This window comes from Adiantum capillus-veneris, chromosome 16 (genome assembly GCF_014529385.1).
Source record: "Adiantum capillus-veneris isolate H3 chromosome 16, ASM1452938v2, whole genome shotgun sequence".
In the NCBI taxonomy this organism is placed as follows: domain Eukaryota; kingdom Viridiplantae; phylum Streptophyta; class Polypodiopsida; order Polypodiales; family Pteridaceae; genus Adiantum; species Adiantum capillus-veneris.
In genome coordinates, this window is record NC_140946.1 from 48,981,995 (window position 1) to 49,004,265 (window position 22,271).

At 44.2% G+C, this 22,271-nt stretch overlaps 1 protein-coding gene across 2 annotated transcripts; it reads left to right on the forward strand.

The window, feature by feature from the left end:
- The first annotated feature begins 2,114 nt into the window (after positions 1 to 2,114).
- On the forward strand, positions 2,115 to 21,814 carry LOC147439008 (Ribosomal protein L34). Of its 2 annotated transcripts, XM_086484954.1 has the most exons (5): positions 2,115 to 2,631; positions 2,715 to 2,748; positions 3,079 to 3,156; positions 21,309 to 21,422; positions 21,509 to 21,814. In XM_086484954.1, the coding sequence occupies exons 1-4, from the start codon at positions 2,211 to 2,213 to the stop codon at positions 21,379 to 21,381; spliced, it is 606 nt and encodes a 201-aa protein (XP_086341080.1). In that variant the 5' UTR covers positions 2,115 to 2,210; the 3' UTR covers positions 21,382 to 21,422; positions 21,509 to 21,814. The 2 variants fall into 2 exon arrangements, with proteins under 2 accessions (XP_086341080.1, XP_086341079.1); XM_086484953.1 differs by having other exon boundaries at positions 2,116 to 2,631; positions 21,309 to 21,814.
- The last annotated feature ends 457 nt before the right edge of the window (positions 21,815 to 22,271 follow it).

The following is a 22,271-nucleotide window of genomic DNA, read 5'->3' on the forward strand; positions in this document are numbered from 1 at the left end:
TCCTTCGGCTTGCACAATCGAACGACACCCATATATTATTACCAGGTCGGTAGTGCATTCAATTTTTAGTATGTTGATGCTTTCTGTATTTCTTGAGTTTGTCAATGCTTCCTTAAGCTTAGTTTAGCCACATGTTTTCTTCACTGGTGCATGCTCAATCTTGATCATTGAATCTATTTATCAAATGGACACACACTTATTTTCTCACACTTCGAAAATTCAAGTTATATATTACAGTACTCAATGCACTCTGCACATGTTTACTTTATTCCTAGGTGATTGATGTGAATCTACTTACGTCCTTGTTTGACAATGCATGTTATATATTGCAACACAATGTTCTCCTTTGCATAACCATTTCGTACCACGAGGACAATCCTTGTCCTAACGTTCTCTTCCTCAAATATGTTTTGCACTAAGTTGTGTGATCGACAGCCAAGACTCCTTGCTTCCTCTGGCTGCCACAACAAGTAACTCTCTTTCTCTCTCTCACTCACTCACTCACAGGCTCTATGAGCAATAAAAGAAAATTAACTATGCTTGATTTGGAAATTAAATATACATGCATTTCATTTTTAAAAGTTCGTCAATGCCATGAAATTGGACCATTTTACGGACAGCTATAGAGGAATAAGTCATCATATATGCAATCCTCTGGAAACAAGGTGAGGAGGCACGATGGCCTGCAGTGATGATTAGTAATTTTTTGTTTAAAGATTAATAGATCCCTCTCAATGCAGCTGAGAGAATGCTTACTTCATAGGCAGAATAAAATCTAACCCTAAACATGAAAATTAAAATGTGGAATTCAGGTGCGAGAGAGAGGCCTTCAAAGATTGACAGAGGTGGTATGGGGGATGTTTGTTTTTCTGTCAAGACAATGCAACACAGCAAAGCAGACATTCCCAAGATAAGCAGAAGCAGACCTTCCCAAGATAATGCAATGAGATATAATGTCATGGCATTGTACCAGTCAATGCCAGCCTCCAAGGCCAACCGCCTTCTTCACAATTCCTTGCATGCCAACTAGAACAGATTTTGTTCCATTATTGCCTATCACGATGACCTTGGTGTGGCGCGGCAGCATAGACAGCCCGTCATCAAAGCCCTCGTTGCTAACACCCCCTGAGCACATCACCCCTTCCTCACTTGCACCACCTCCTTGCCCATACATAGCTCTTTCCTCTGATCGCACCTCCTCCATCTCCATCTCTGTGTCCATCTCCATCATCTTTAAATCAAGTGCCCTTCTTAACAAGAGCTCCCAATATATCTCTCCAGAACGTTCAAATTAGCATTGGTTAAGCCCCAAGAAGTCCCCCCGTGGCCACTAGAATTTATGTTTCAATTGGTTTGAGTTGAAATTAAGGATCCATAATTTGTCATACAGCTGAATTGGAAGGCGCACAATACAGAATTGGCTTTGTATGATGATGATGATCGTGGTCTACAAGGATCAAAAAGAAGATTGAGCTAAGCTGAGCAGCTCAAAGACATACAAATAAGGTACAGGTTTTGGATAGAGAGGTAGTTTAAAGCTTGAAAAGATTTAACTCAGCAAGAATGTAGGATTTGCGTGGGGATAAAATGCCAATATGCTTGCCTGATCTGATGAAATTGTGCTTACCTCTAGATGGGTGCATGTTGGAGAGAAAGGGCGTGTGGATATGCGCGCGCGTGTGTGTGTAGCGAAGAGAGAGCTTGCATTGTGGCAGGTAGAGCTGGGCAATGCCGAGAAGAGGGCTTCCTGTCAGAGATTGAAAGAGAGACGAGCTGCAACCACACGCGAGCTGGCGGAAGCGTCAGGTGACAGCAACGTAAACTTGCACGCCTTCTCCACAACGTTAATGCACTCCTCACCCTTGTTTTCCTCCTCTATCACATCGAGGTCATGTCGTCCTGCAGCCCTCGCCTTCACACAAAGCTAAAAACCTACTGGCCGTCCACGTGGACGACATCCGTCAAAGGACGCCCAACCCACCCCAACACTAAGGCCTTTTCTTCAGCAGGCCAAAAAATTAGTCAATGTGCATTGTAATTCGTTTCCTTCAGCGCTACATGCTCGATGTCAATTTGCTTATGTCCTATTCCCACCAAGCAAGACTAGTTTAATTTCAGAGTAGTAAAGATCGCAGGCCTCAAGAGACTCGTCCGAACTCGATGCAAAGTCGACAGTGGCCAATTTATAGAAGCAAAGCGACAGTCTGGGCATGGCAGCAAGAAGCGTGACTAGAGCGGTTCAGCAAGCCTATCAGAGCCCATATCGTCTCTTCCCTTTCCTGGTGCAGCAGCAAGGTTTGTCTCCACCAGCATTGCGGGAGGACGCAGATAAGATACTCCATAAGTCCTCTGCATTTCCACCGTTTTACGACGAGAAGTCACAGCAACCATGGATTTCCAGATCAGACTTTGGGCTTCCTCTTCACAGAGATGCAGGGAACAGCCATGCGACATTATCTCCACATTTTGAAGGGCAACTATGTACCTCGATGCAGAGGCTAGGGATACAGCCATCCCTTCTCCTATCTGAGGACAATGTGCAAATTCCAGACTTCACGCATCGCATCTCAAAATTGCTCTGGAAGTTTAGCAATTTGAACTACCTCCCACCCTCAACAGAGGTGGACGAAGGCAAGTCTGAAGGAACCACACTGTTTCTCTACCTTGTTTTTCTTTCAAACTGAAGTTTTTGTGTCTTCTTCTGGGCTTTGCAGTGATCTTACCCAGTCAGAGTGAAGAGGACAGCAGGTATTCCCAATCATGTGACACTGACTTGTTGATTGGGGACGGAATCATGTGACACTTGACTTGTTGATTGGGAACCGTTGTTATCATGTACTCACGGTCGCCTGCATTTTATTATGCAAGGATTGTGCATATAGGTTCATCAAAGCTTATTAAATTTTTTGCAGTTGTTCTTGTGCACACACCATTGTTATCATGTACTCACAATCGCCTGCTTTTTATCATGCAAGCATTGTGCATATAGGTTCATCAAAGCTTAAGAGTTGTTTTTATGCACATGAGTATTTGAGCTCACAAGAGGGAATTTCAACTGTTGTTTCGTTTGAAGAGCAGCCCCATGCTGATGAGTACAAAACGGACTTTCAACCCAAGCACTATAGTTAGAAAGCGCCGTCATGGATTTTTGGCAAGGTATGCCATCACTTATTTTGTGCACAATTTTGTACTAACTGCTGAATGAGCATGAGCTTAGTTGCCTTGTTTAACCTGGCTCTACCCTCTTTCATCAATCGCACCAGAGTGAAAGCCTTGTAAAATAAATGCTTAGATCCTAGAGCACAATGAAACAAAAATAAAAATGCTTGAAACAGTCAATGTATTGTATTGTTGAAGAAAAGGAGATGGCAATGAACGAGTGTTTGTCAACTCAACATTAGCTTAATTAAGAATTGCAGCAAGTGTTGCAACAATTTGTGCTTACAGGCTTTCCATTTATGTATGTAAGTATGGAGATGGGTAGGTAGTTAGCCAGAGAGAGAAATCTTGTCTGAAATTGACAAATAGAGCAGCCTGTATAATACTACAAAGAGGGCAAGTGTTATGGTTGTGGGAAATCAGGGCACATTCTTGCAAAGTGTCCTAAGAAAGTACGTTAGGTGTTGCTAAATCAGCTTTATATGAAGGAAATATAATATGAATTATTGGATTTATAAATAAGAGGGTTTTTTTCGCTTGACACATCCGAGTACAGGTATTTCTAGTGCGTCATTCAAAGTAATGATGGGAGCACCGTCAATGGTAATATTTGTAGGGCCACCAAGAATGGGTACTTTTGATGCGTCACATCGCATGGGTGACATAGAGATCGAGAAGAAGTATTTGACCATCGAGAAAGGACAATTTGATGCGTCATGGGATGGTTGGCATAGAGTATCGTGGAGGGGATTGTAAGTTTGGTGAGAAAGGACTAGGTCTTCTTGATGCGTCACAAGGTGGATGACGGGAGCATCGGAAAGGGAATATTCCATAGTCGGGATGTATTCCAAATGAAGTTAGAATTGTGCACAAGAAATGAGGCAAGCACTTGAATGAAGATGGGTTCGGAGGAAACTTTGAGGAAATGCAGTTGCTTTTTGAGAAAGCGAGTTGCTTTTCAGGAAAGCAAATGCTTTCCTGTAAGTGAGTCTATGTTCGCATTGCATCTGAGCATGAGACTGCATTCAGGGACGCCTGGGTTGTGATTCTTTAAGGGTTCTTTTTAGCTTATAAGGTTTTACTAGTTTTTGGCAGGTTCAAACGACTTTTTAAATGTGTCCAGTAGCCCACTTAATAAGCGGGCAGCCCAAGATAAAAAAAGTAGCAAGGAACTAGGCGTCCCCCCACTCTCTCTCCTTTTAGCAGGAGAAATTCTCTCTCTCTCTCTCTCTCTCTCTCTCTCTCTCCCCTTCTCTGTCCTATTTTTGCAGGGAAGACCCCCTCTATTTCTGCCGGCTGGCAGAGGCTATAAAAGCGGACTTTCTCTCACTCTCAGGCACCAAAAAAGCTAGCGCTAGAGTTCTCTTTTTAGCAAGAGAAAAGCGATCACTCTCTCTCTAGATTGGGTGCCCCTTTCTCTGTCCTATTTTCGTGGGGAAGACCCCCTCTGTTCCGGTCGGCTGGCAGAGGCTATAAAAGCGGACTTGCTTTCACTCTAAGGAACCTGAAAAGCTAGCGCTAGAGTTCAGCCCATGCTACTGCATCATGACAGGCTGTTGTTTTTCTCTGTTTTCAGCCCATAGAGGTCGTAGACGGGGCTGATTTACGAGAACACACCTCTTCTGTGTGTAGGATTGGAAGAGAGGGTTCTCTGTTGAGAAATCTCTTCCAGAGAGTTGCTTTTTGAGAACCGAGTTGCGTTCCTAGTTTAGAGACTTCACAGGTAATGTTTTTCATGTTTTGATCTCTGAGTGTTTGTTTGCAGGTGTACTTCCTCGTACAGAGGAAGGTATGAGCCTACAGGTGAGAAGCTAGATCAGGCACTTTGAGGAAATAGAGCCGGATCAACCCAAGGGTTTCGTACCCTAAGTTTGGGAATAGATCCACTGAACTAAGAGTGGCTCGAGTTGGGATCAGCGAGTTGAGATTCCCAAGGAAGGACTTCGTTGTGAGAGTGTGCGTGTGTGGAAGCGTGAGAGAGGAGACAGCGAACACAAATGCCAGAGATGGTGAAGAGGGGACGATCAATCCCCCAGTGACTACCAGAGCAAGAAAACCTCAGTACAAATGATGGAAGTGGGTACCCCCCCTGGCCCCATAAATAGGCGCTCAAGCCTCAAGGGGAGGTAGGGCAAAGCCTGGAACAAAATCCCCACGACCCAATAGAAAAATGATGTATGGAAATATATGTGGGCGCTCGGACAAAGTGGGTGGCCGGTCCCAAACTCGGGCGGTTGGACCAGGAGCAACCTAGACTATGGGTGGCCAGCCCGGAGACATACTAGCCGTACAAGTATGCCCTTGACCTGTGAAGCAGCACAGTGGTGTAAATCTAACACCCCCTCTCAGCACCGGATGCTGAACAAACCGTATGAAGTCGAAGATGTGAGGCAAATGATGAAGATGTCTGATGCGATGTCCATTGAAGGACAATACTCTAGCGTACTCCGCGAGTGTAGCAGCAGTCTGGGGTGTCACGACCGTCAAGAAATCTCCATGGTAAAGTGCCGTCACAAGCAGTGTAGCAAACTGCTGTACTTCGCCAATACAGGGTGAAGATACTGCATGAAGGTCTCGAACTGAGTATGAAAAAAACTCCTTATTGTGAAAGAAGTGCCAATAGACCTGCAATGTGTCCTGCCCAATAGGATCTGTGGTGTCTGTAGTCAAACCGTCTGGAGAAAATGGAGAAGCCCAGAAACCGTCATGAGAATGACTGGAAGCTTATCAATGCATGAACCTGCAACCCAAGGTGGCTAGGTGGCTAAGCTGTAAAAATCTCCAGGAAGGCCAGATGTAGCAATCTGCGTCGTAAACATCCTCCGAATTAAGGAAAGTCAGACTAAACAGTCTACACAGTAGAAGCTACCGTAAGCTGCAGCAGTCATCAAGAACCGCACGGACCACCACTGTATGGTGTCCTGTCTGCAGGTAGGGTAAGCCAAGATGAGAGGAAAGCCAGACTAAATAGTTTGCGCTGTGAGAGGCCGCTGAGAATAGTGAGGTCAGACCAAGCTGTCTGCACCATAGTCATCCTGTAGAAGTAGAGAAGCCAGACTGAGTAGTCTGCGCTATGGAGAACCTCTGAGAAGAGGAAAGGCCAGACCAATGTGTGTGCCGTCTTGCCTGTATCTCTTGCCTCCAATCCTTCGGTGTCAACCAAAACAGAATCCGCGCCAACAGCGCCAACAAACGGCGACTCAGTGTGGCTCTCAATGTGAATGAGCTGGGATGTCCTACTGCCCAGGTCGGGGGATAAGTCTGCTGTAAGGTTATCGAGGGTGAGTGTAAGCAACTCTGAAGGTAGCAATCCGAGTGTAGAAGAGCAATTGTACTACCATCCAAGCCAAGCTCCGGGTGACTCCGAATGAAGTCGCATAATGCCTAATCTCCCGCATCTCGCGGGTAAACGCTCCAAGAGAGTCCAAAGCGGGGGCAATCAGTCCCCCACTGACTACCAGAGCAAGAGAACCTCAATACAGATGATGGAAGTGGGCACCCCCCTGGCCCCATAAATAGGTGCCCAAGGGGAGGTAGGGCAAAGCCTTGAAAAAAATCCCCACAACCTAACAGAAAAATGATATATGGAAATATATGTGGGCGCCCGGACAAAGTGGGCGGCCGGCCCCAAACTTGGGCGATCGGACCAAGAGCAACCTAGACTATGGGTGGCCACATACTAGCCGTACAAGTATGCCCTAGACCTGTGAAGCAGCAGAGGGGTAAATCTAACATTCGTGTCCAAGAAAGTAGAGTTGATGCTAAAACCTTTGAAGAAGAGGACTTTGGAGATAGAGTCGGAAAAAGGGTTAAAGGGATGCCATGCCACAAGTCTGGAAGGTGAGTTCCAAAGGCGAGACCTTGGTTCTTGAGGATTTTGAGTAAGGGACGAAGACTCCTGGAAATAGGGTTTTTGCCTTGACAATAGGAAGTCGAGGCTTTCGAGTAACATCGAGTCTGATTTTGAACGAACGTGGTAATATGTTCTGTTTAAGTGCTTGTATAGACTTTTGCTTGGTAATAAAGATACTCTTACGAGGGGGGGACTAGCCTATCTTCAGGTCCCCAATATTGTGTCGATCTTCTCTCTGTTATGTGTAGCGAAAGTGATTGATGGTGAATGCTTAGGATGAGTCCTTTGTGCGTAGTCAAGGTTCCTTTTACTGAAGGGGAGAGAGAGCCCCCATTTTTACTTCATGAGAATTGTGCAATAGACTAGATCGAGAAAGAGAATGAAAATTGTGAGTGAGTGTTGTGAGTGATATAGAGAGAGAGAAGACCGACACCAGATGGGGTCCCAAACCCCCCTCTAAGGGCCCCCCTCTCTATTGCTAGAGAGGTATTTGCTTTAGATTCCATAAATGTTGGTACAATGGGTTCTAAATGCAGGAATGCTGATGGTAAATGCTGGAGATGCTTGCTATTGCGAGATAATGATGCTGAGGCTAGGATCTGCAACATGTGTCAAAGATGGATGTGGAAGATGCAATGAAGACAAGAACTAGCTTGTGATCCGGTGGATACCTTGCCTCCAATCTAGAACACCTGCAATGCCAAAGACATGAACAAGGCACGCCTGTGGAGAGGAGAGATCATTGAGGTAGAAAGAGATAGGACATCTGAGAGAGAGAGAGAGAGAGAGAGAGAGAGAGAGAGATCCGCAGACACGTGATGAAGTCTTTTCAGTCATCACTAGCATTACACTATGGAATATTTGGAGAGCTCGTTGTCTTCACATTCTCAGTGCGGCTCCGCAGCTCCTTCAGGATACCCTTACTGCCATTTGGCTGGACATCATTCACACCCTGATTTGGCAGTGGGATTCTTCCTCAGGTACATCTAGAGTAGCCGAGGCTCGACAATTTGCCTTCCTTCGGCGTTGGGCCCGAGCTCCACTCTTTTTCACACTTACAGGTGGCCAGATTACATGGCATTATGCCCCCCCTCAGTGGTTTCTCGTCCACTCATCACACAGACCACCATGAGATTGTACTAGTCGAGTTGTCACTATAGTGGCTCTCACCCTTACATTCAGCTTGTACACCCCACGTGACAGGCTATTTTGGCATCCGCTGGGGATTATATTGTACTGAGTAATAAACAGCCCTGATTTTTCCGAGAGAGAGAGAGAGAGAGAGAGAGAGAGAGAGAGAGAGAGAGAGAGATAGATGCTAAGAACATTCTACACATACAAGTGACCAAGGGTAGTCCGGCATATAACTAACATTGTCGACATGAAATGCATTGTGAATCTTCTAAGTATCTGGCAACTTTAGTCCGAATAGAGTCAAACTTCTGGTCAGACAATAGTCTCGAATCTCTTTTAGCAAATCATAACAAAACCGCTCAATCTGGTTTCGTTGGTAAATAAGTATCCCGAAACCTCTGGCAGTAGTCATCCAACGTAACTTTCTTATTCATTCTCAATTACCTCAAATGGCGCTTTCCCTGTTGAAGAATGAATTGTGTTAATACTTTTCCCATTGAGTCTTCTGATGCGAAATATAAGACTTCAGCAAACCCAAAACCACCGAATTCGCTATCTCAAATTGCTCCTTCTCTTTGCGGGTGGAACGAGGACGAAAATTGCTACCGCGTGCCAATAGTTTCCCAGATTGCCCTCTAAAACGAACTAGTAAACTAGGGATCTGTAACAAACTTGGACACCACGCATGAGAGAATCACTAAAAAACACTTCACAATTTAATCACAATTCACTTGAGTCGACACGGCTCGGCGTAGTTCCGTGCCCAAAGGTATTGGTCCCAAAGTCTGGCGCCCCTTTCGGTATATATTTTTATATTAATGCTTGAGCAAAGTTATAGTCAGAGGGTCCTCTCTGCTTAGCTTGCTCGTCAGCAAAACTGAGGACAGAAGGCCCTCTCAGTACATATTTAAAGGCCCCACGAGCTTTCAAAAGTAGTACACAAAAAGCTTCTAACTTAAAAAGCTCTAGACCCAAAAGCAGCTAGCAGAAATTGCGGAAATCTAGACGGTGCCACGTCATTAGTCAGAGCGAAACACGAGGTGTCGGTACAATTGCCACGTTGGCACTTCTACGTGATCCACTTTCTTTTTATTTTTCCTACTGTCCCTAGGGCCCCATCAAATGGGACCCTATAAGTTGGAATAACTTATAACTTTAAATCCTTGTCTCGGACATGCCACATTATTATTTTGTGACATATCCCCCTCTTGAAAGATTTGTAATCGCCCTCGATCACGCCTGCAAAATCAGACATAGACCAGTTCATTAGACATTGACTCTAAATACTGACGCACTAGATGACACAAATCCAACAATTGCACAAAGACGACAATCATTGAACATCAAATCACATTCAAATTAAATCACATAGAATCCATCGAGATCTAGGACCATGATTCTTGGCAACGTGTTTAGCAATCGCATCTAGATCCACACCGGACCTCAGTGATGTCGGATTAACTAATTTTTATTGCGATCATGTTCATAGAATCTCAAGACCGACGAGCTTTCAAAAGTAGTACACGAAAAGCTTCAAACTCAAAAGCTCTAGACGCAAAAGCAGCTAGCAGAAATTGCGGAAATCTAGACGCTGCCACGTCATTAGTCAGAGCGAAACACGAGGTGTCGGTACAATTGCCACGTTGGCACTTCTACGCGATCCTCTTTCTTTTTATTTTTCCTACTGTCCCTAGGGCCCCATCAAATGGGACCCTATAAGTTGGAATAACTTATAACTTTAAATCCTTGTCCCGGACATGCCACATTATTATTTTGTGACATATCCCCCTCTTGAAAGAATTGTAATCGCCCTCGATCACGCCTGCAAAATTAGACATAGACCAGTTCATTAGAGATTGACTCTAAATACTGACGCACTAGATGACACAAATCCAACAATTGCACAAAGACGACAATCTCTGAACATCAAATCACATTCAAATTAAATCACATAGAATCCATCAAGATCTAGGACCATGATTCTTGGCAACGTGTTTAGCAATCGCATCTAGATCCACACCGGACCTCACTGATGTCGGATTAACTAATTTTTATTGCGATCATGTTCATAGAATCTCAAGACCGAAATGGTGCAGACATTTTGTCTTTCAAACCTGCGCTCAAACAAAATCGCGAGAGAGTACACATAAATCAGATTCATATCGGGAATTCCCATTTCCAAGTTCTTCGTTTATAAAGTCATATAGCAGAATATTGTCAGCACTTCAGTATCCGTGAAATCCAAAGGAAAATCAGTAATTTTATTCCATCTGAGTAATCTATGACAGAGGAGCGGAGTAACTCCTCTCTTGTGCAGTCCCGTCTGCACCAGATTCAACCTTGCTGATTTGCGGGATCTCTCGGAATAGCGAGTACACATAAATCAGATTCATATCGGGAATTCCCATTTCCAAGTTCTTCGTTTATAAAGTCATATAGCAGAATATTGTCAGCACTTCAGTATCCGTGAAATCCAAAGGAAAATCAGTAACTTTATTCCATCTGAGTAATCTGTGACAGAGGAGCGGAGTAACTCCCCTCTTGTGCAGTCCCGTCTGCACCAGATTCAACCTTGTTGATTTGTGGGATCTCTCGGAATAGACGTAGCTAGACTGAAAGCCTCAAGGTAAAGTTCCAATATTTGAGGAGTATTTGCCAGGTCCTCCTCCTCTATCCACTTTGCATCCAACGCCAAATAGTTCTTAATTTCACCAAGAACCGCTCTAGCACTTTACCTTTCACTTTCCTTTCCTTGTGAGCAAGTATTTGTTCAGGAACGAGTATCTCCTCACTCTCTTCTACTTCAAGTTGCTCATCAGGCTCCATGTCGATTGACACCTCACCTTTGAAAGGTTTCAAGAGACTTACATGAAAACCATCGTAAATCTTCCAAGTATCTGGCAACTTTAGTCTGAAGGATACATCATTTATCTTTTCTTGAATCTGGAAAGGGCCATAATATCTCATACTTAGCTTGGGAAAAAGCCGCTCCTTTCCCTTTCTTTTCCTGAGGTGTGCCTTCTCAAATTGTAAAAGCATCCAATCATCTTCCTTCAACTGCAAGTAGCGTGGATGTTTACCAGCTGCCTTCTTATGCCGTGCTTGAGACTTCTCAAGAGCCTCGCAAACTGTCACGTGACACATCCAACCCTATGTGTCCGTGGACAAGCTACAGCATGACCAGGGTTCAGTTCAGTCAAGTCAGTCTAGAATAGAAAGTGATCTCGTCTGTTCGCAGACCGTGCATGTCCAGACACTTAGATTAGATGCATATTCTCTGGTTGCACACAACATGACCATCTGATTCTAGTCAGAAACCATCAGTAGCATTTTTGCAGTGCATAGACCTCTTTTCCCTATTTTTGACATTTTTCACTTATTTATTAAGTGACTTTTGTTGGGAAGTAGGTAGGGCAATTTTGCTAAGTTTGTATAAGTAGAAACCTAGCGCTACCACTCTCTGGCAGAAGAGGCAGCAGAAACCAGTGTTCAACAGGCACCTTCTCAGCAAGACCTCCCGCAACAGACAACCTAGCGTTTTTGGTGCTTCCTAGATCAGCCAGCGTTTTTCAGAATTCAACCATCAGCCATTAGCATCTACGAACTGCCCGAACCCGCAACAAATCCTCGCATCGAGACCTTAGATCTGCCAGCGTTTTCAAGCCTGATCTGCTGGCGTTTTTACATCAGCAGCCACAGCGTTTTCAGCCTTGCTCTCCAGTGTTTGCAGTAGAGCAAATCAGCGTTTTTGCAGCAGGTGAAATCAGCGTTTTTGTAGCAGATCAAATCAACGTTTTCAGCCTTGCTATCCAGCGTTTTTAGCAGGTGAAACCAGCGTTTTCAGCGCACCGTCGTCGTACCGTCATCATCGACATAGAGTCAGAATTTAGCAGATAAAGATTTGCAGATTTCAATCCTTAGCATTTTCAGATTTTAGCCCGTCTCGTCGTCGTCCTCATCATCGTCGGCAAGTCCAAGCATTGTAGAGATTTGTGCAATCATAAGAAGACCACTCTCGCCATAGAGAGTGGGGCCTTTGGAGGAGGGTTTTACGTCTCTGATGTCGTATTCTCTTCTCTATCTCTCAGTCTCATGCACTTCCATTCACTGTGTCCATTCACTTTGTTTTTGTCATTGCACTCTCTCACTAAAGGAACGGAAGGCTCTCCCTTTCGTAAGTAAAAGGAAGCCTTGAGCACAGTTCGGAGCACTCATCTTGAGCAAAGTTCAACATTCATTCCGTTGCACCTTACATTGGTATCAGAGTTTTGGCAATGTTTTGTATCACTCAAGGAAAGAACCACAAGAACCACATAATTTTTTTTGCTTGTTGCGGTCGCACGTAACCCAAGACCTCTTGGGCGTGTCGATTCCTAATCGTGTTTTTGAAGAGTGATAGGAAACCCAAGAAAGAAGGGCTTGTCCAGCCTCCCCTTGTGCCTCTTTTCACTCATTGAGAGTGGACCGTGCACTTAGCGGCCGGCCAATCGACGTGAGGTGGGAAAAAGCAACCTTGGTGTGAGCGCAAGGCCGCCAAGGGGTGCACCCGCGGAAAAGAGAAGAACTCGGGTGAAGAGAAGATCCTTCTCTAACACAGATTGCAAGCTAAAGAAGAACCTCAAGACCCTCAAGAACCCAAGACCCGCAAGAATCCAAGTTCCTCATGAACTTAAGAACCCAAGACTTCAGTGGATGGTCATCACTCGAAGCGGAATGGATACTTCGCTTGGAGGTGGTGAGCATGGGAGTGGCGAAGAAGAATTTTCCTCACCAGGAGGTTTTTCCGACCCTTCGCCATCTACGACAAGGATTGCACTAACTCCTAGGGAGGCTTTCGACAAGGTGGTGATGGACATGAAGTTAGAATGCGAAGCACGAAAAGCAGAAAGAAAGGCAGAACACAAAGAAAGAATGGAAGCCATAGAGCGTGAGCACGAGCAAGCGCGCTTGGAAGCCGAAGAAAGAAAAGCAGAATTTGATCGAGAGACCAAAGCAAGAAAATCAATGAATGACCGACACATGAAAGAGATGTTACGACTCTTTTCTCAAGTGCAGGCACAGATGCAAGAGATTCGAAAAAGGGAGACTCTCGTTCTCTTCTTCTCCAAAGCATAGCACACATGATTTGCATGATGATAAGCATGATGATTTGAATGATAATGAGCATGATGATTTGGATGATAATGATTTGCATGATGATTTGAATGACAAGCATGATGATCACGATGTGATTTCTCAGGAGCATGATGGTTTGTATGATCAAGATGTGATTGTTTACAAGGATGATGTGTTAGTTGATACTTTTTCTAGTAAAGCTAACCTCATTGCAGATCCGATCAATCACGAAGAATCGACCTTGGCTCTCGAGTCGAGGTCTACAAAACCCCCACAGGAAGATTCGATCAAACACGACGAACCGATCTTGGCTCTCGAGCGTAGGTCCAAAGAACCCTTACAGGAAGTACTATGCGTACGTATGATTAGTCAGCACGCATTGTTTGAGTGTTTCATTCATGATCGTTTCCTGTATTTTAGTCACCGTCCTTATGTGATCCCTTTTCCTAGGCATGACATATTATACGTTGAGCACGTTTCACTCATGAATGAGCACGGATTTATGCGGATGATTCATGAAAAGATGAAATGGTTGCATTCAAGGAAGTCACATTCCATGTCTCTTCCTTGGCACGACACAGTCGTAGAAAGAGCACAAGTAAGTATGAGCACCAAGCATAGGCATTTCCGTTGTGATTGCCACAATTGATTGATTTAGATCAGCAAGACGAGTCGATCTCATTGTTTGCGTGTGTGTGGTGAACAGTTTGGCACTCCGTCTATTTGTTCATCTACATTGCATGCACAGTCTTTTAGGAAGACAAGATTTTTTCCAATCACTTTACATGGAATGGATATGTTCATGTTTTTGTGTTGGAAGTGGTTTCATGAATTTTCAGCCTTGGAGATTCTTGAAAGAGGTAGACGCGTGATTATCGACGAAGTTCAAGCATTGAAGGGGCTACAGAAAATTGTCGCTTTTGGCGCGGCCCAAAGAAGCAAGCATTGTAGACCTTTATGAAGTTCAAGTATCGCAAGACCCACACATCAGAGTGGGCCGGCGAAGAGTCCTTTCGAGGATTCCGGATGTTGTTGGCGATCTCCCTCGACGCCATACAGTTCGGTACCAATACCTCACTTTGAAAAGGAGGGGATGTCACGTGACACATCCAACCCTATGTGTCCGTGGACAAGCTACAACATGACCAGGGTTCAGTTCAGTCAAGTCAGTCTAGAATAGAAAGTGATCTGGCACTTTTGTGAGTCTGTTCACAGACCGTGCATGTCTAGACACTTAGATTAGATGCATAACCTCTGGTTGCACACAACATGACCATCAGATTCTAGTCAGAAACCATCAGTAGCATTTTTGCAATGCATAGACCTCTTTTCCCTATTTTTGACGTTTTTCACTTATTTATTAAGTTACTTTTGTTGGGAAGTAGGTAGGGCAATTTTGCTAAGTTTGTATAAGTAGAAACCTAGCGCTACCATTCTCTGGCAGAAGAGGCAGCAGGAACCCAGTGTTCAACAGGCACCTTCTCAGCAAGACCTCCCCCAACAGATAGCCTGGCGTTTTTGGTGCTTCCCATATCAGCCAGCGTTTTTCAGAATTCAGCCATCAACCATTAGCATCTACGAACCTCCCGAACCTGCAGCAGATCCTCGCATCGAGACCTCATATCTGCCAGCGTTTTCAAGCTTGATCTGCTGGCGTTTTTACATCAGCAGCCACAGCGTTTTCAGCCTTGCTGTCCAGTGTTTTTGCAGCAGAGCAAATCAGCGTTTTTGTAGCAGATCAAATCAACGTTTTCAGCCTTGCTATCCAGCGTTTTTAGCAGGTGAAACCAGCGTTTTCAGCGCATCGTCGTCATACTGTCGTCATCAACATAGAGTCAGAATTCAGCAGATAAAGATTTGCAGATTTCAATCCTTAGCATTTTCAGATTTTAGCCCGTCTCGTCGTCGTCCTCATCGTCGGCAAGTCCAAGCATTGTAGAGATTTGTGCAATCATACGTAGACCACTCTCACCATAGAGAGTGGGGCCTTCGGAGGAGGGTTTTACAATGTCTCTGGTGTCGTATTCTCTTCTCTATCTCTCAGTCTCATGCACTTCTATTCACTTTGTTTGTGTCCATTGCACTCTCTTACTAAAGGAACGGAAGGCTCTCCCTTTCGTAAGTAAAAGGAACCCTTGAGCACAGTCCGGAGCACTCATCTTGAGCAAAGTTCAACATTCATTCCACTGCACCTTACACAAACCTTGGCAAAAGCAATGTCCAAAACTCTCGTATACTGGTCTGCTTCAAAAAGCTCAACTTTGGTGCTTAGAAATGGAGGAACCTTCTTAGCACCCTTGATCAAATGGCACCTTCCCCATCGATAAAATGAACCGTGTTGCTGTAAGCAAATTCCACCAAGGGCAAGTACTTTTTCCATTGAGTCTTCTGATATGAAATGTAAGACTTCAATAGATCCAAAACCACTGAATTGGCTATCTCAGATTGCCATCTGTCTGTGGGTGGAATGAGGGTGAGAATTGCAACCGCGTGTCAATGTTCTCCCAAATTGCTCAAACTCGTGAATCCGGGAACTGTCCCAGACTATGGACTCAGGCATGCCATGTAACCGAAAATATGTGAGACGAATAGTCTTGCCAAATGGTCAAGCTTGATCCTCTTCTTTACGGGAATGAAGTGGGCCTACTTGCTAAATCTGTCAATAACTGTCCAAATCCCATTATGCCCACTTTGCGTTTTAAAAATGAAATCCATAGCAATGCTTTCCCAGGGGTGGGAGGGAATGGGTAAAGGCTGTAGAAGTGAGGGAATTGGTAAAGGCTATAGAAGTCCTGGTGCCTTATGCTTGTCAAACTCGATCTTTTGGCATACTAAACAACTGCGAACAAACTCATCCACATCCTTTTTGAGTCTCGGCCAGTAAAAGTAACGGTCAACACCGTCCAAGGTGGTTTCTATGCCTCGATGACCGAAAAAAGGGGGACAATGGCATTGTGTCAAAACCTTTTCCTCAAAGGCTGTGTAACACACAACATCGTTTTCTGCATCAAATTGCCGTCCCGTATGGATATTGGTAAAAAAGAAAGATGGGACTATGCGCATGTGCGTAGATTATCGCGGATTAAACGCCATAACCATCAAGAACAAGTATCCTCTGCCTCGAGTGGATGAGTTGTTTGATCAACTCCATGGGGCAAGATACTATACAAAGATAGATCTTCGTTCAGGATACCACCAGGTGCGTATCCTTTTGAATGATATCTCTAAAATTGCCTTTAGAACACAGTTCGGGCGTTTTGAATTTTTGGCTATGCCTTTTGGTTTAACCAATGCTCCAGCTACATTTATGACCATGATGACACTCATGAATAGTGTCTTACGTCCTTATCTTGGAAAATTTGTTGTGGTTTTCCTTGATGACATTCTCATTTACAGTAAGACTGAAGATGAACACATAGAACACTTACGATTAGTGTTCAAACAGCTACGAACTCACGCCCTGTATGCTAAGCCAAGCAAGTACGATTTCTTTAAAACAGAGATACATCACCTCCGTCATGTGATCTCTTATTCTGGCATCAAGATGGACATTGACAAGGTCGCTGCCATTCTTCGATGGCCACATCCCAACACGGTTGAGGAGCTTCAAATCTCTTAGGCATGGCTGGATTTTATCGACAATATATTCGTGATTATGCCAAAATCGTTGTTCCTATGACGGATCCACTTAAAGCAAAAGGTAAGATCTTTTCTTGGGAAGAAGCCCAACAACGCAGTTTTGAACAGCTCTAGGTAGCTGTAGCCACTACTCCCATCCTAGCAATCGTTGACCCACTTAAGCCGTTTGTGGTAGAGACTAATGCTAGTGGTAAAGCAATTGGTGCGGTACTTCTTTAGGAGGGAATACCTATAGCCTTTGTGTAACAAACTTGGAGACCCCAAAAGTAGGAATCCAAAAGCTTCTCAAAAATAAAGCAACTGAGCCCAAAAGCTGCCAATTCAGCCAGCGTATTTTTTGAAAATCCATATGCTCTGCCACGTCAGCAAGTCAACGCAAAAAACGGGATTTCCGTATGGCCTGTCAACGGATTTGGCGCCGCAAAATTCGGAACTGTCGTACTGTCTGCCACGTGTCATATTGGCCAATCGGGGTGTGTTTGGGATTGGTGCCACTCGGTGAGTGTGTCCAGGAGCATGCCACGTCACCCATTTGTGACACTTTGAAAGTAAAAAGTTGGATAGAGCTCAATAGAATTATTCTGTCTATAAGAGGGCGCTCTATGCCATAGTTCAGACTTTACGAAAGTGGCGACACTATTTATATGGTGCCGAGTTTGAAGTAGTTTTTAACCATGAGAGTATAAAATGGTTTACTACTCAAATGGACTTGAGGGGTCATAAAGCTAGATGGACGGAGATCCTTCAAGATTATGATTGTAAGCTACGATATCACAAGGGGCGATATAATGTAATAGCAGATGCACAAAGCGGATGCCTCAGATTAATTTACTCGCTTTCACGGAAATAAAGAGTGAATTTTTGAAGTCATTACGTGGCAAGTGTGACAAGGGTACGTACTAAACTGCCAACAATGCGAAGTTAATAAGGCAGAGCGCCTCAAGGTAGGTGGCCTTTTACATCCTTTAGAGATTCCACAAGGTAAGTGGGAGAGTATCTCTATGGATTTTGTAGTAGGACTATCTAATACAAATCGTGGCCATGATGCCGTATGGGTAATTGTAGACCGTCTAACAAAGATGTGTCGATTCATTCCCACTAAGACTACGGTTAAGGCACCAAAATTAGCACAGCTATTTATAGAGCATATATATATAGACTCTACGGTTTTCTAGCTAGTATCATTAATGACAGAGATTGGAAGTTCGATAATCACTGCTTAAGAGTTGTGTTCCAAAAGTTGGAAACTACACTTAATCTTAGTACGGCTGATCATTCAGAAACAGATAGTCAAACCGAAAGAGTTAATCAAGTGCTAGAGGATGTGCTACGAGCATACGTTAGCAAGAAACAAACCAATTGGGAAGACTACTTGCCTATATTGGAATTTGCTTATAATAGTTCAAAGTATGTGACTACATGGTTTAATGCATTTATGCTTTTATATGGTTTTCAACCTAGATCACCCGTTATGGTGGGATTAGCTACGGAGAGGATACAACAAGCGAAGGATTTTCTCCAAGACCATTTTGATATGCTTCGAGTTGCTCGACAGAATGTTAAGCAAGCTCAAGATTGTTATAAGAAGTACGTAGATGAGCATCACCGTCTTGCTACTTTTCAAGAAGGAGACAAGGTTTTCCTCAAGGTTGCGGAGCATGCAGAGAGTTCGAAGATGGGAAAAGTTGCTAAACTTTCACCACGATATTGTGGACCGTTTACCGTTCTCAAACGTATAGGTCAAGTGGCCTATAAGTTAGCTCTTCCCGAGCCACGATTTCACCTTGTTTTTCATGTTAGCGGTTTATGAAAACATCTAGGACAGAATGATAATGTCATTGACACAGGTGTGTTAGTTGACCTTATCGAACCTCCAAGCATCCCTCATGAACCCGAAAAGATTTTGGATTCTCATGAGCTTCGCACCAAACATCATGTCAGACGATAGATGCTGGTAAAATGGTTAGATAGACCTGAAGAAGGTTCTACATGGGAGAATGTCTCCGCACTTAAGAAACGTTTTTCTACGTTCGTTTTCGAGGACGAAAACGATTCTCCAAGGGGGGGTAATGTAAGGACACGGGTCCTCCGGCAAGTCCACCGGCACAGTTGGACAGTGTGTATGCTAGGGGGAGGCTATAAGATAGCATGGTTAGGTGGAGAGTAGCACACGGCATTACTCTCGTCCTTTCAATGATAGTCTATTCGAAGAATGAAGAGGAGCATAAGCGTCACTTGACCATTGTGTTCGAAGAGTTGCGCAGTCACAGGTTACTTGTCAATCCTAAGAAAAGTGAATTCTTCTTGGAAGAGATCCACTTTGTTGGCCACATAGTGTCAAAGGATGGTGTCCGAATGGATCCCACAAAGGTTGAAGCTATTAAGACATGGTCAGACTTGAAGTTTGTGCACGATGTCCGAAGCTTCTTGGGATTGTGCTCATACTATAGAAGGTTCATCAAGAATTTTGCAGAGATAGCTTCACCTCTTCAGGCTTTACAAAAGAAAGAGGTCACTTTCAGATGGACCCAAACAGAGATTTCAGCTTTCAGTCTCTTAAAGGAAAAGTTGACTTCAGATCCCGTGATTGTTTTACCAGACCTCAGGAAGTCATTTGTGGTCCATTCTGACGCGTGTGGCAATAGCATCGGAGCAGTGCTAATGCGAGATGGTCGGGTAGTAGCTTACGAGAGCAAAATCTTGCAAGGGAGAAAAGACTTTGCAAATCTATGAGAAAGAGCTACTGGCCGTCATTCATGCCTCTCTAGTTGGAAGCACTACCTATTAGGTGCTGATTTTGTTGCCGAGAGAGATCATCAGACCTTGCGATATGTTTTAACACAGTCAAAGTTATCCGAAAAGCATATGCGATGGGCAAACATTCTTCCAAATTATGCATGTGGAAGGCAAGATGAATGTTGTGGCTGATGCGTTATCAAGAAAGCCACAAATTTCAGCTGTGTCAATTCCTTATCATCATGAGCTTGATGACATGAAGGAACAGTATGCTACTGATGAGGATTTTGCAAGGATCTTTGAACAGTTGCAAGATGGGAAACACCATGAGCACTACCTCCTCAAGGATGGTTTTATGATGATGCATGGTAGACTGTGTCACTAGGCCATTGCGACATAAGGTTATGGTAGAAAGCCATGTCCCACCGTATGCAGAGCATCGTGGTATAGATGCGACAGTGAAAGTGGTCGAGACATTCTTTTATTGGCTTGATTCCGGATAAGCCATGGGAAAGCATTGCTATGGATTGTATCTTTGATCTTCCAAGAATGTCGACAGAAAATGATGGTATATGAACCATTATCTGCAGGTTCAGCAAACAGACCCATTTCATTGTGTGAGGAAGAAGATAAATCTGATCAGATGGCACGGTTGTTCGCGCCACGCTGTGCTCTGCCTGCCCTACTCTCCCTCGCGCTGCTGAACAGCTGCGGACGCAGTCTGTGCGATGATTTGCCAAATCTGAAGCTCTGACAGCCCCTCCCTTTGCTTCAACAACCCCTTCTCACTTCACTCCCATCGCCAGGCGCCGTTTCTTTGTTTTCTGCCTTTTTCTTTCGCTCGCAGGTTTTCTTTCGTTTGTCTGGTTGCTGCCTGTTTGCTTGTGTTTGTTTGCGGCTTTCTGCTTTGTGATTGCTTGTACCTGCCTGTGCTGCACGTGTCTGCGTGTGGTTGCATGTGTGCAGTGTGTGTGTGTGTGTGTGTGTGTGTGTGTGTGTATGGTTGCTTGTTTGACTGTTGTATGTTTTTGCTGTTTCGTTTCTTGTTTGGTGGAAGAAGGTAAGGTGGTTGGGGCGTGGGTTGGGGTGGTCGGCATGGAAGGTTTAACCTCGCCTTCAGCTTCTTCAGCAGGTTGAAGAATGTCATAGCCCTGTTGATATGCTAGGGATGGCTAGAGGTCATCTCTCTCCCGGATTCTTGGTGCAGAGTTGATTTGCAAGTGGTCAATTTTCTTCTGTTAGGATGCGTCGTTTTTACGGCCTTGGAGACTTGGGAGTCTACTCTCGGAGATTCTTTGGTGGAGTTTTCGATCTCCCATCAAGTTTTGGGCGACCTATTTTTGCTTCAGCTCTCTGTTACTTTCTTCCCTCACTCCCTTGTTCCTAGCTTTTGTAAACTCACCCATCTTTTGTAACTCTGTACCAGTCCCTATGGTTTGTGGATGTTGAACATTTCAAGGGTTTTTTGCACTATCAGCTCCGTAATATTCTGGGTGCCTACGGGCAGATGTAATGCCTTCAGGCCTGTAACTCTGATTACATAATACAAAAGGGTATCAATCCCCACTTTCTTGCCCCGCTAGAGAGAGAGAGAGAGAGAGAGAGAGAGAGAGAGAGAGAGAGAGAGAGAGAGAGAGATTCTCATTTGCATGAACCAACACAACTGTTTCAGGAAAGCAACTGTTGGAGGCCGAAGAGTTTTGGCACGCAGGTTTGCGAAGGGTCGAAAAAGGCTTTCAGCGTGAGCTTGGTAGTTTGTGGTACCTAGTCATGCTTCCATATCAATGTAGTCACACTCATCACCTCCTTAGCTGTGCTGGATTGTATATGCTTCAGCATTTGAGACGTTTCATGACGGTCATTTGGTTCTAGTGATGGCAGGGGCTCGTCTTTCATGGAATTTCTGCGTCTCAGATAGCTACCTTTAACTGGTTCACTTTTTTCTGGTCTGAATTCTCTTGTGGTAGTCTCTGGATGGGAGACGTGCGGATGCCCATTAGTTCATTCAGTTGATTTGAGGACTTGCTGTGCTAGATCAAATTGTAAACCTTCTTTTGAGTTTCAGTTTTGAATATTAACAATCGTGCCTTTGTCATTGTGAGTTTAGCAAAGACATTGGTTGTTAACCGTTACTGAATTGAGTGAGAAAAAATCATATGAAATTTTTTTGTAGCTGCTTATTACGTGCTCCGGATATTTGGTTCTACAGATGACTAGTTTTGCAATTCAGTGAATGTTTTTGATTACATTTTGGATGCACCTATTGTTAAGGTTGAGCTAGTTTTTTAGTTAATTGCACGTCACTTACATTTTGGCTGCACCTACTGTTAGGCAGATTTTGTTTTCCCGGTCATTACAAGTTGGTTGCATTTCGTGTTAAAAGAACATGTAAACTTCAGTTGAAAATCAGTGGGGCGAAAGTGGCCAATCAGTGGGTCTTTGTTCAGCTGTGATTTATAATTTGAAAGCACTACTCTTCAGCTACATGGAAGGAAGGTGACCCCTTTTATATTTAATTATCTTACACACACACACACAGAGAGAGAGAGAGAGAGAGAGAGAGAGAGAGAGAGAGAGAGAGAGAGCTTTGCAAAGGCATCAAACAACCCCCGTCTTGCACCATTTTAGCATATTT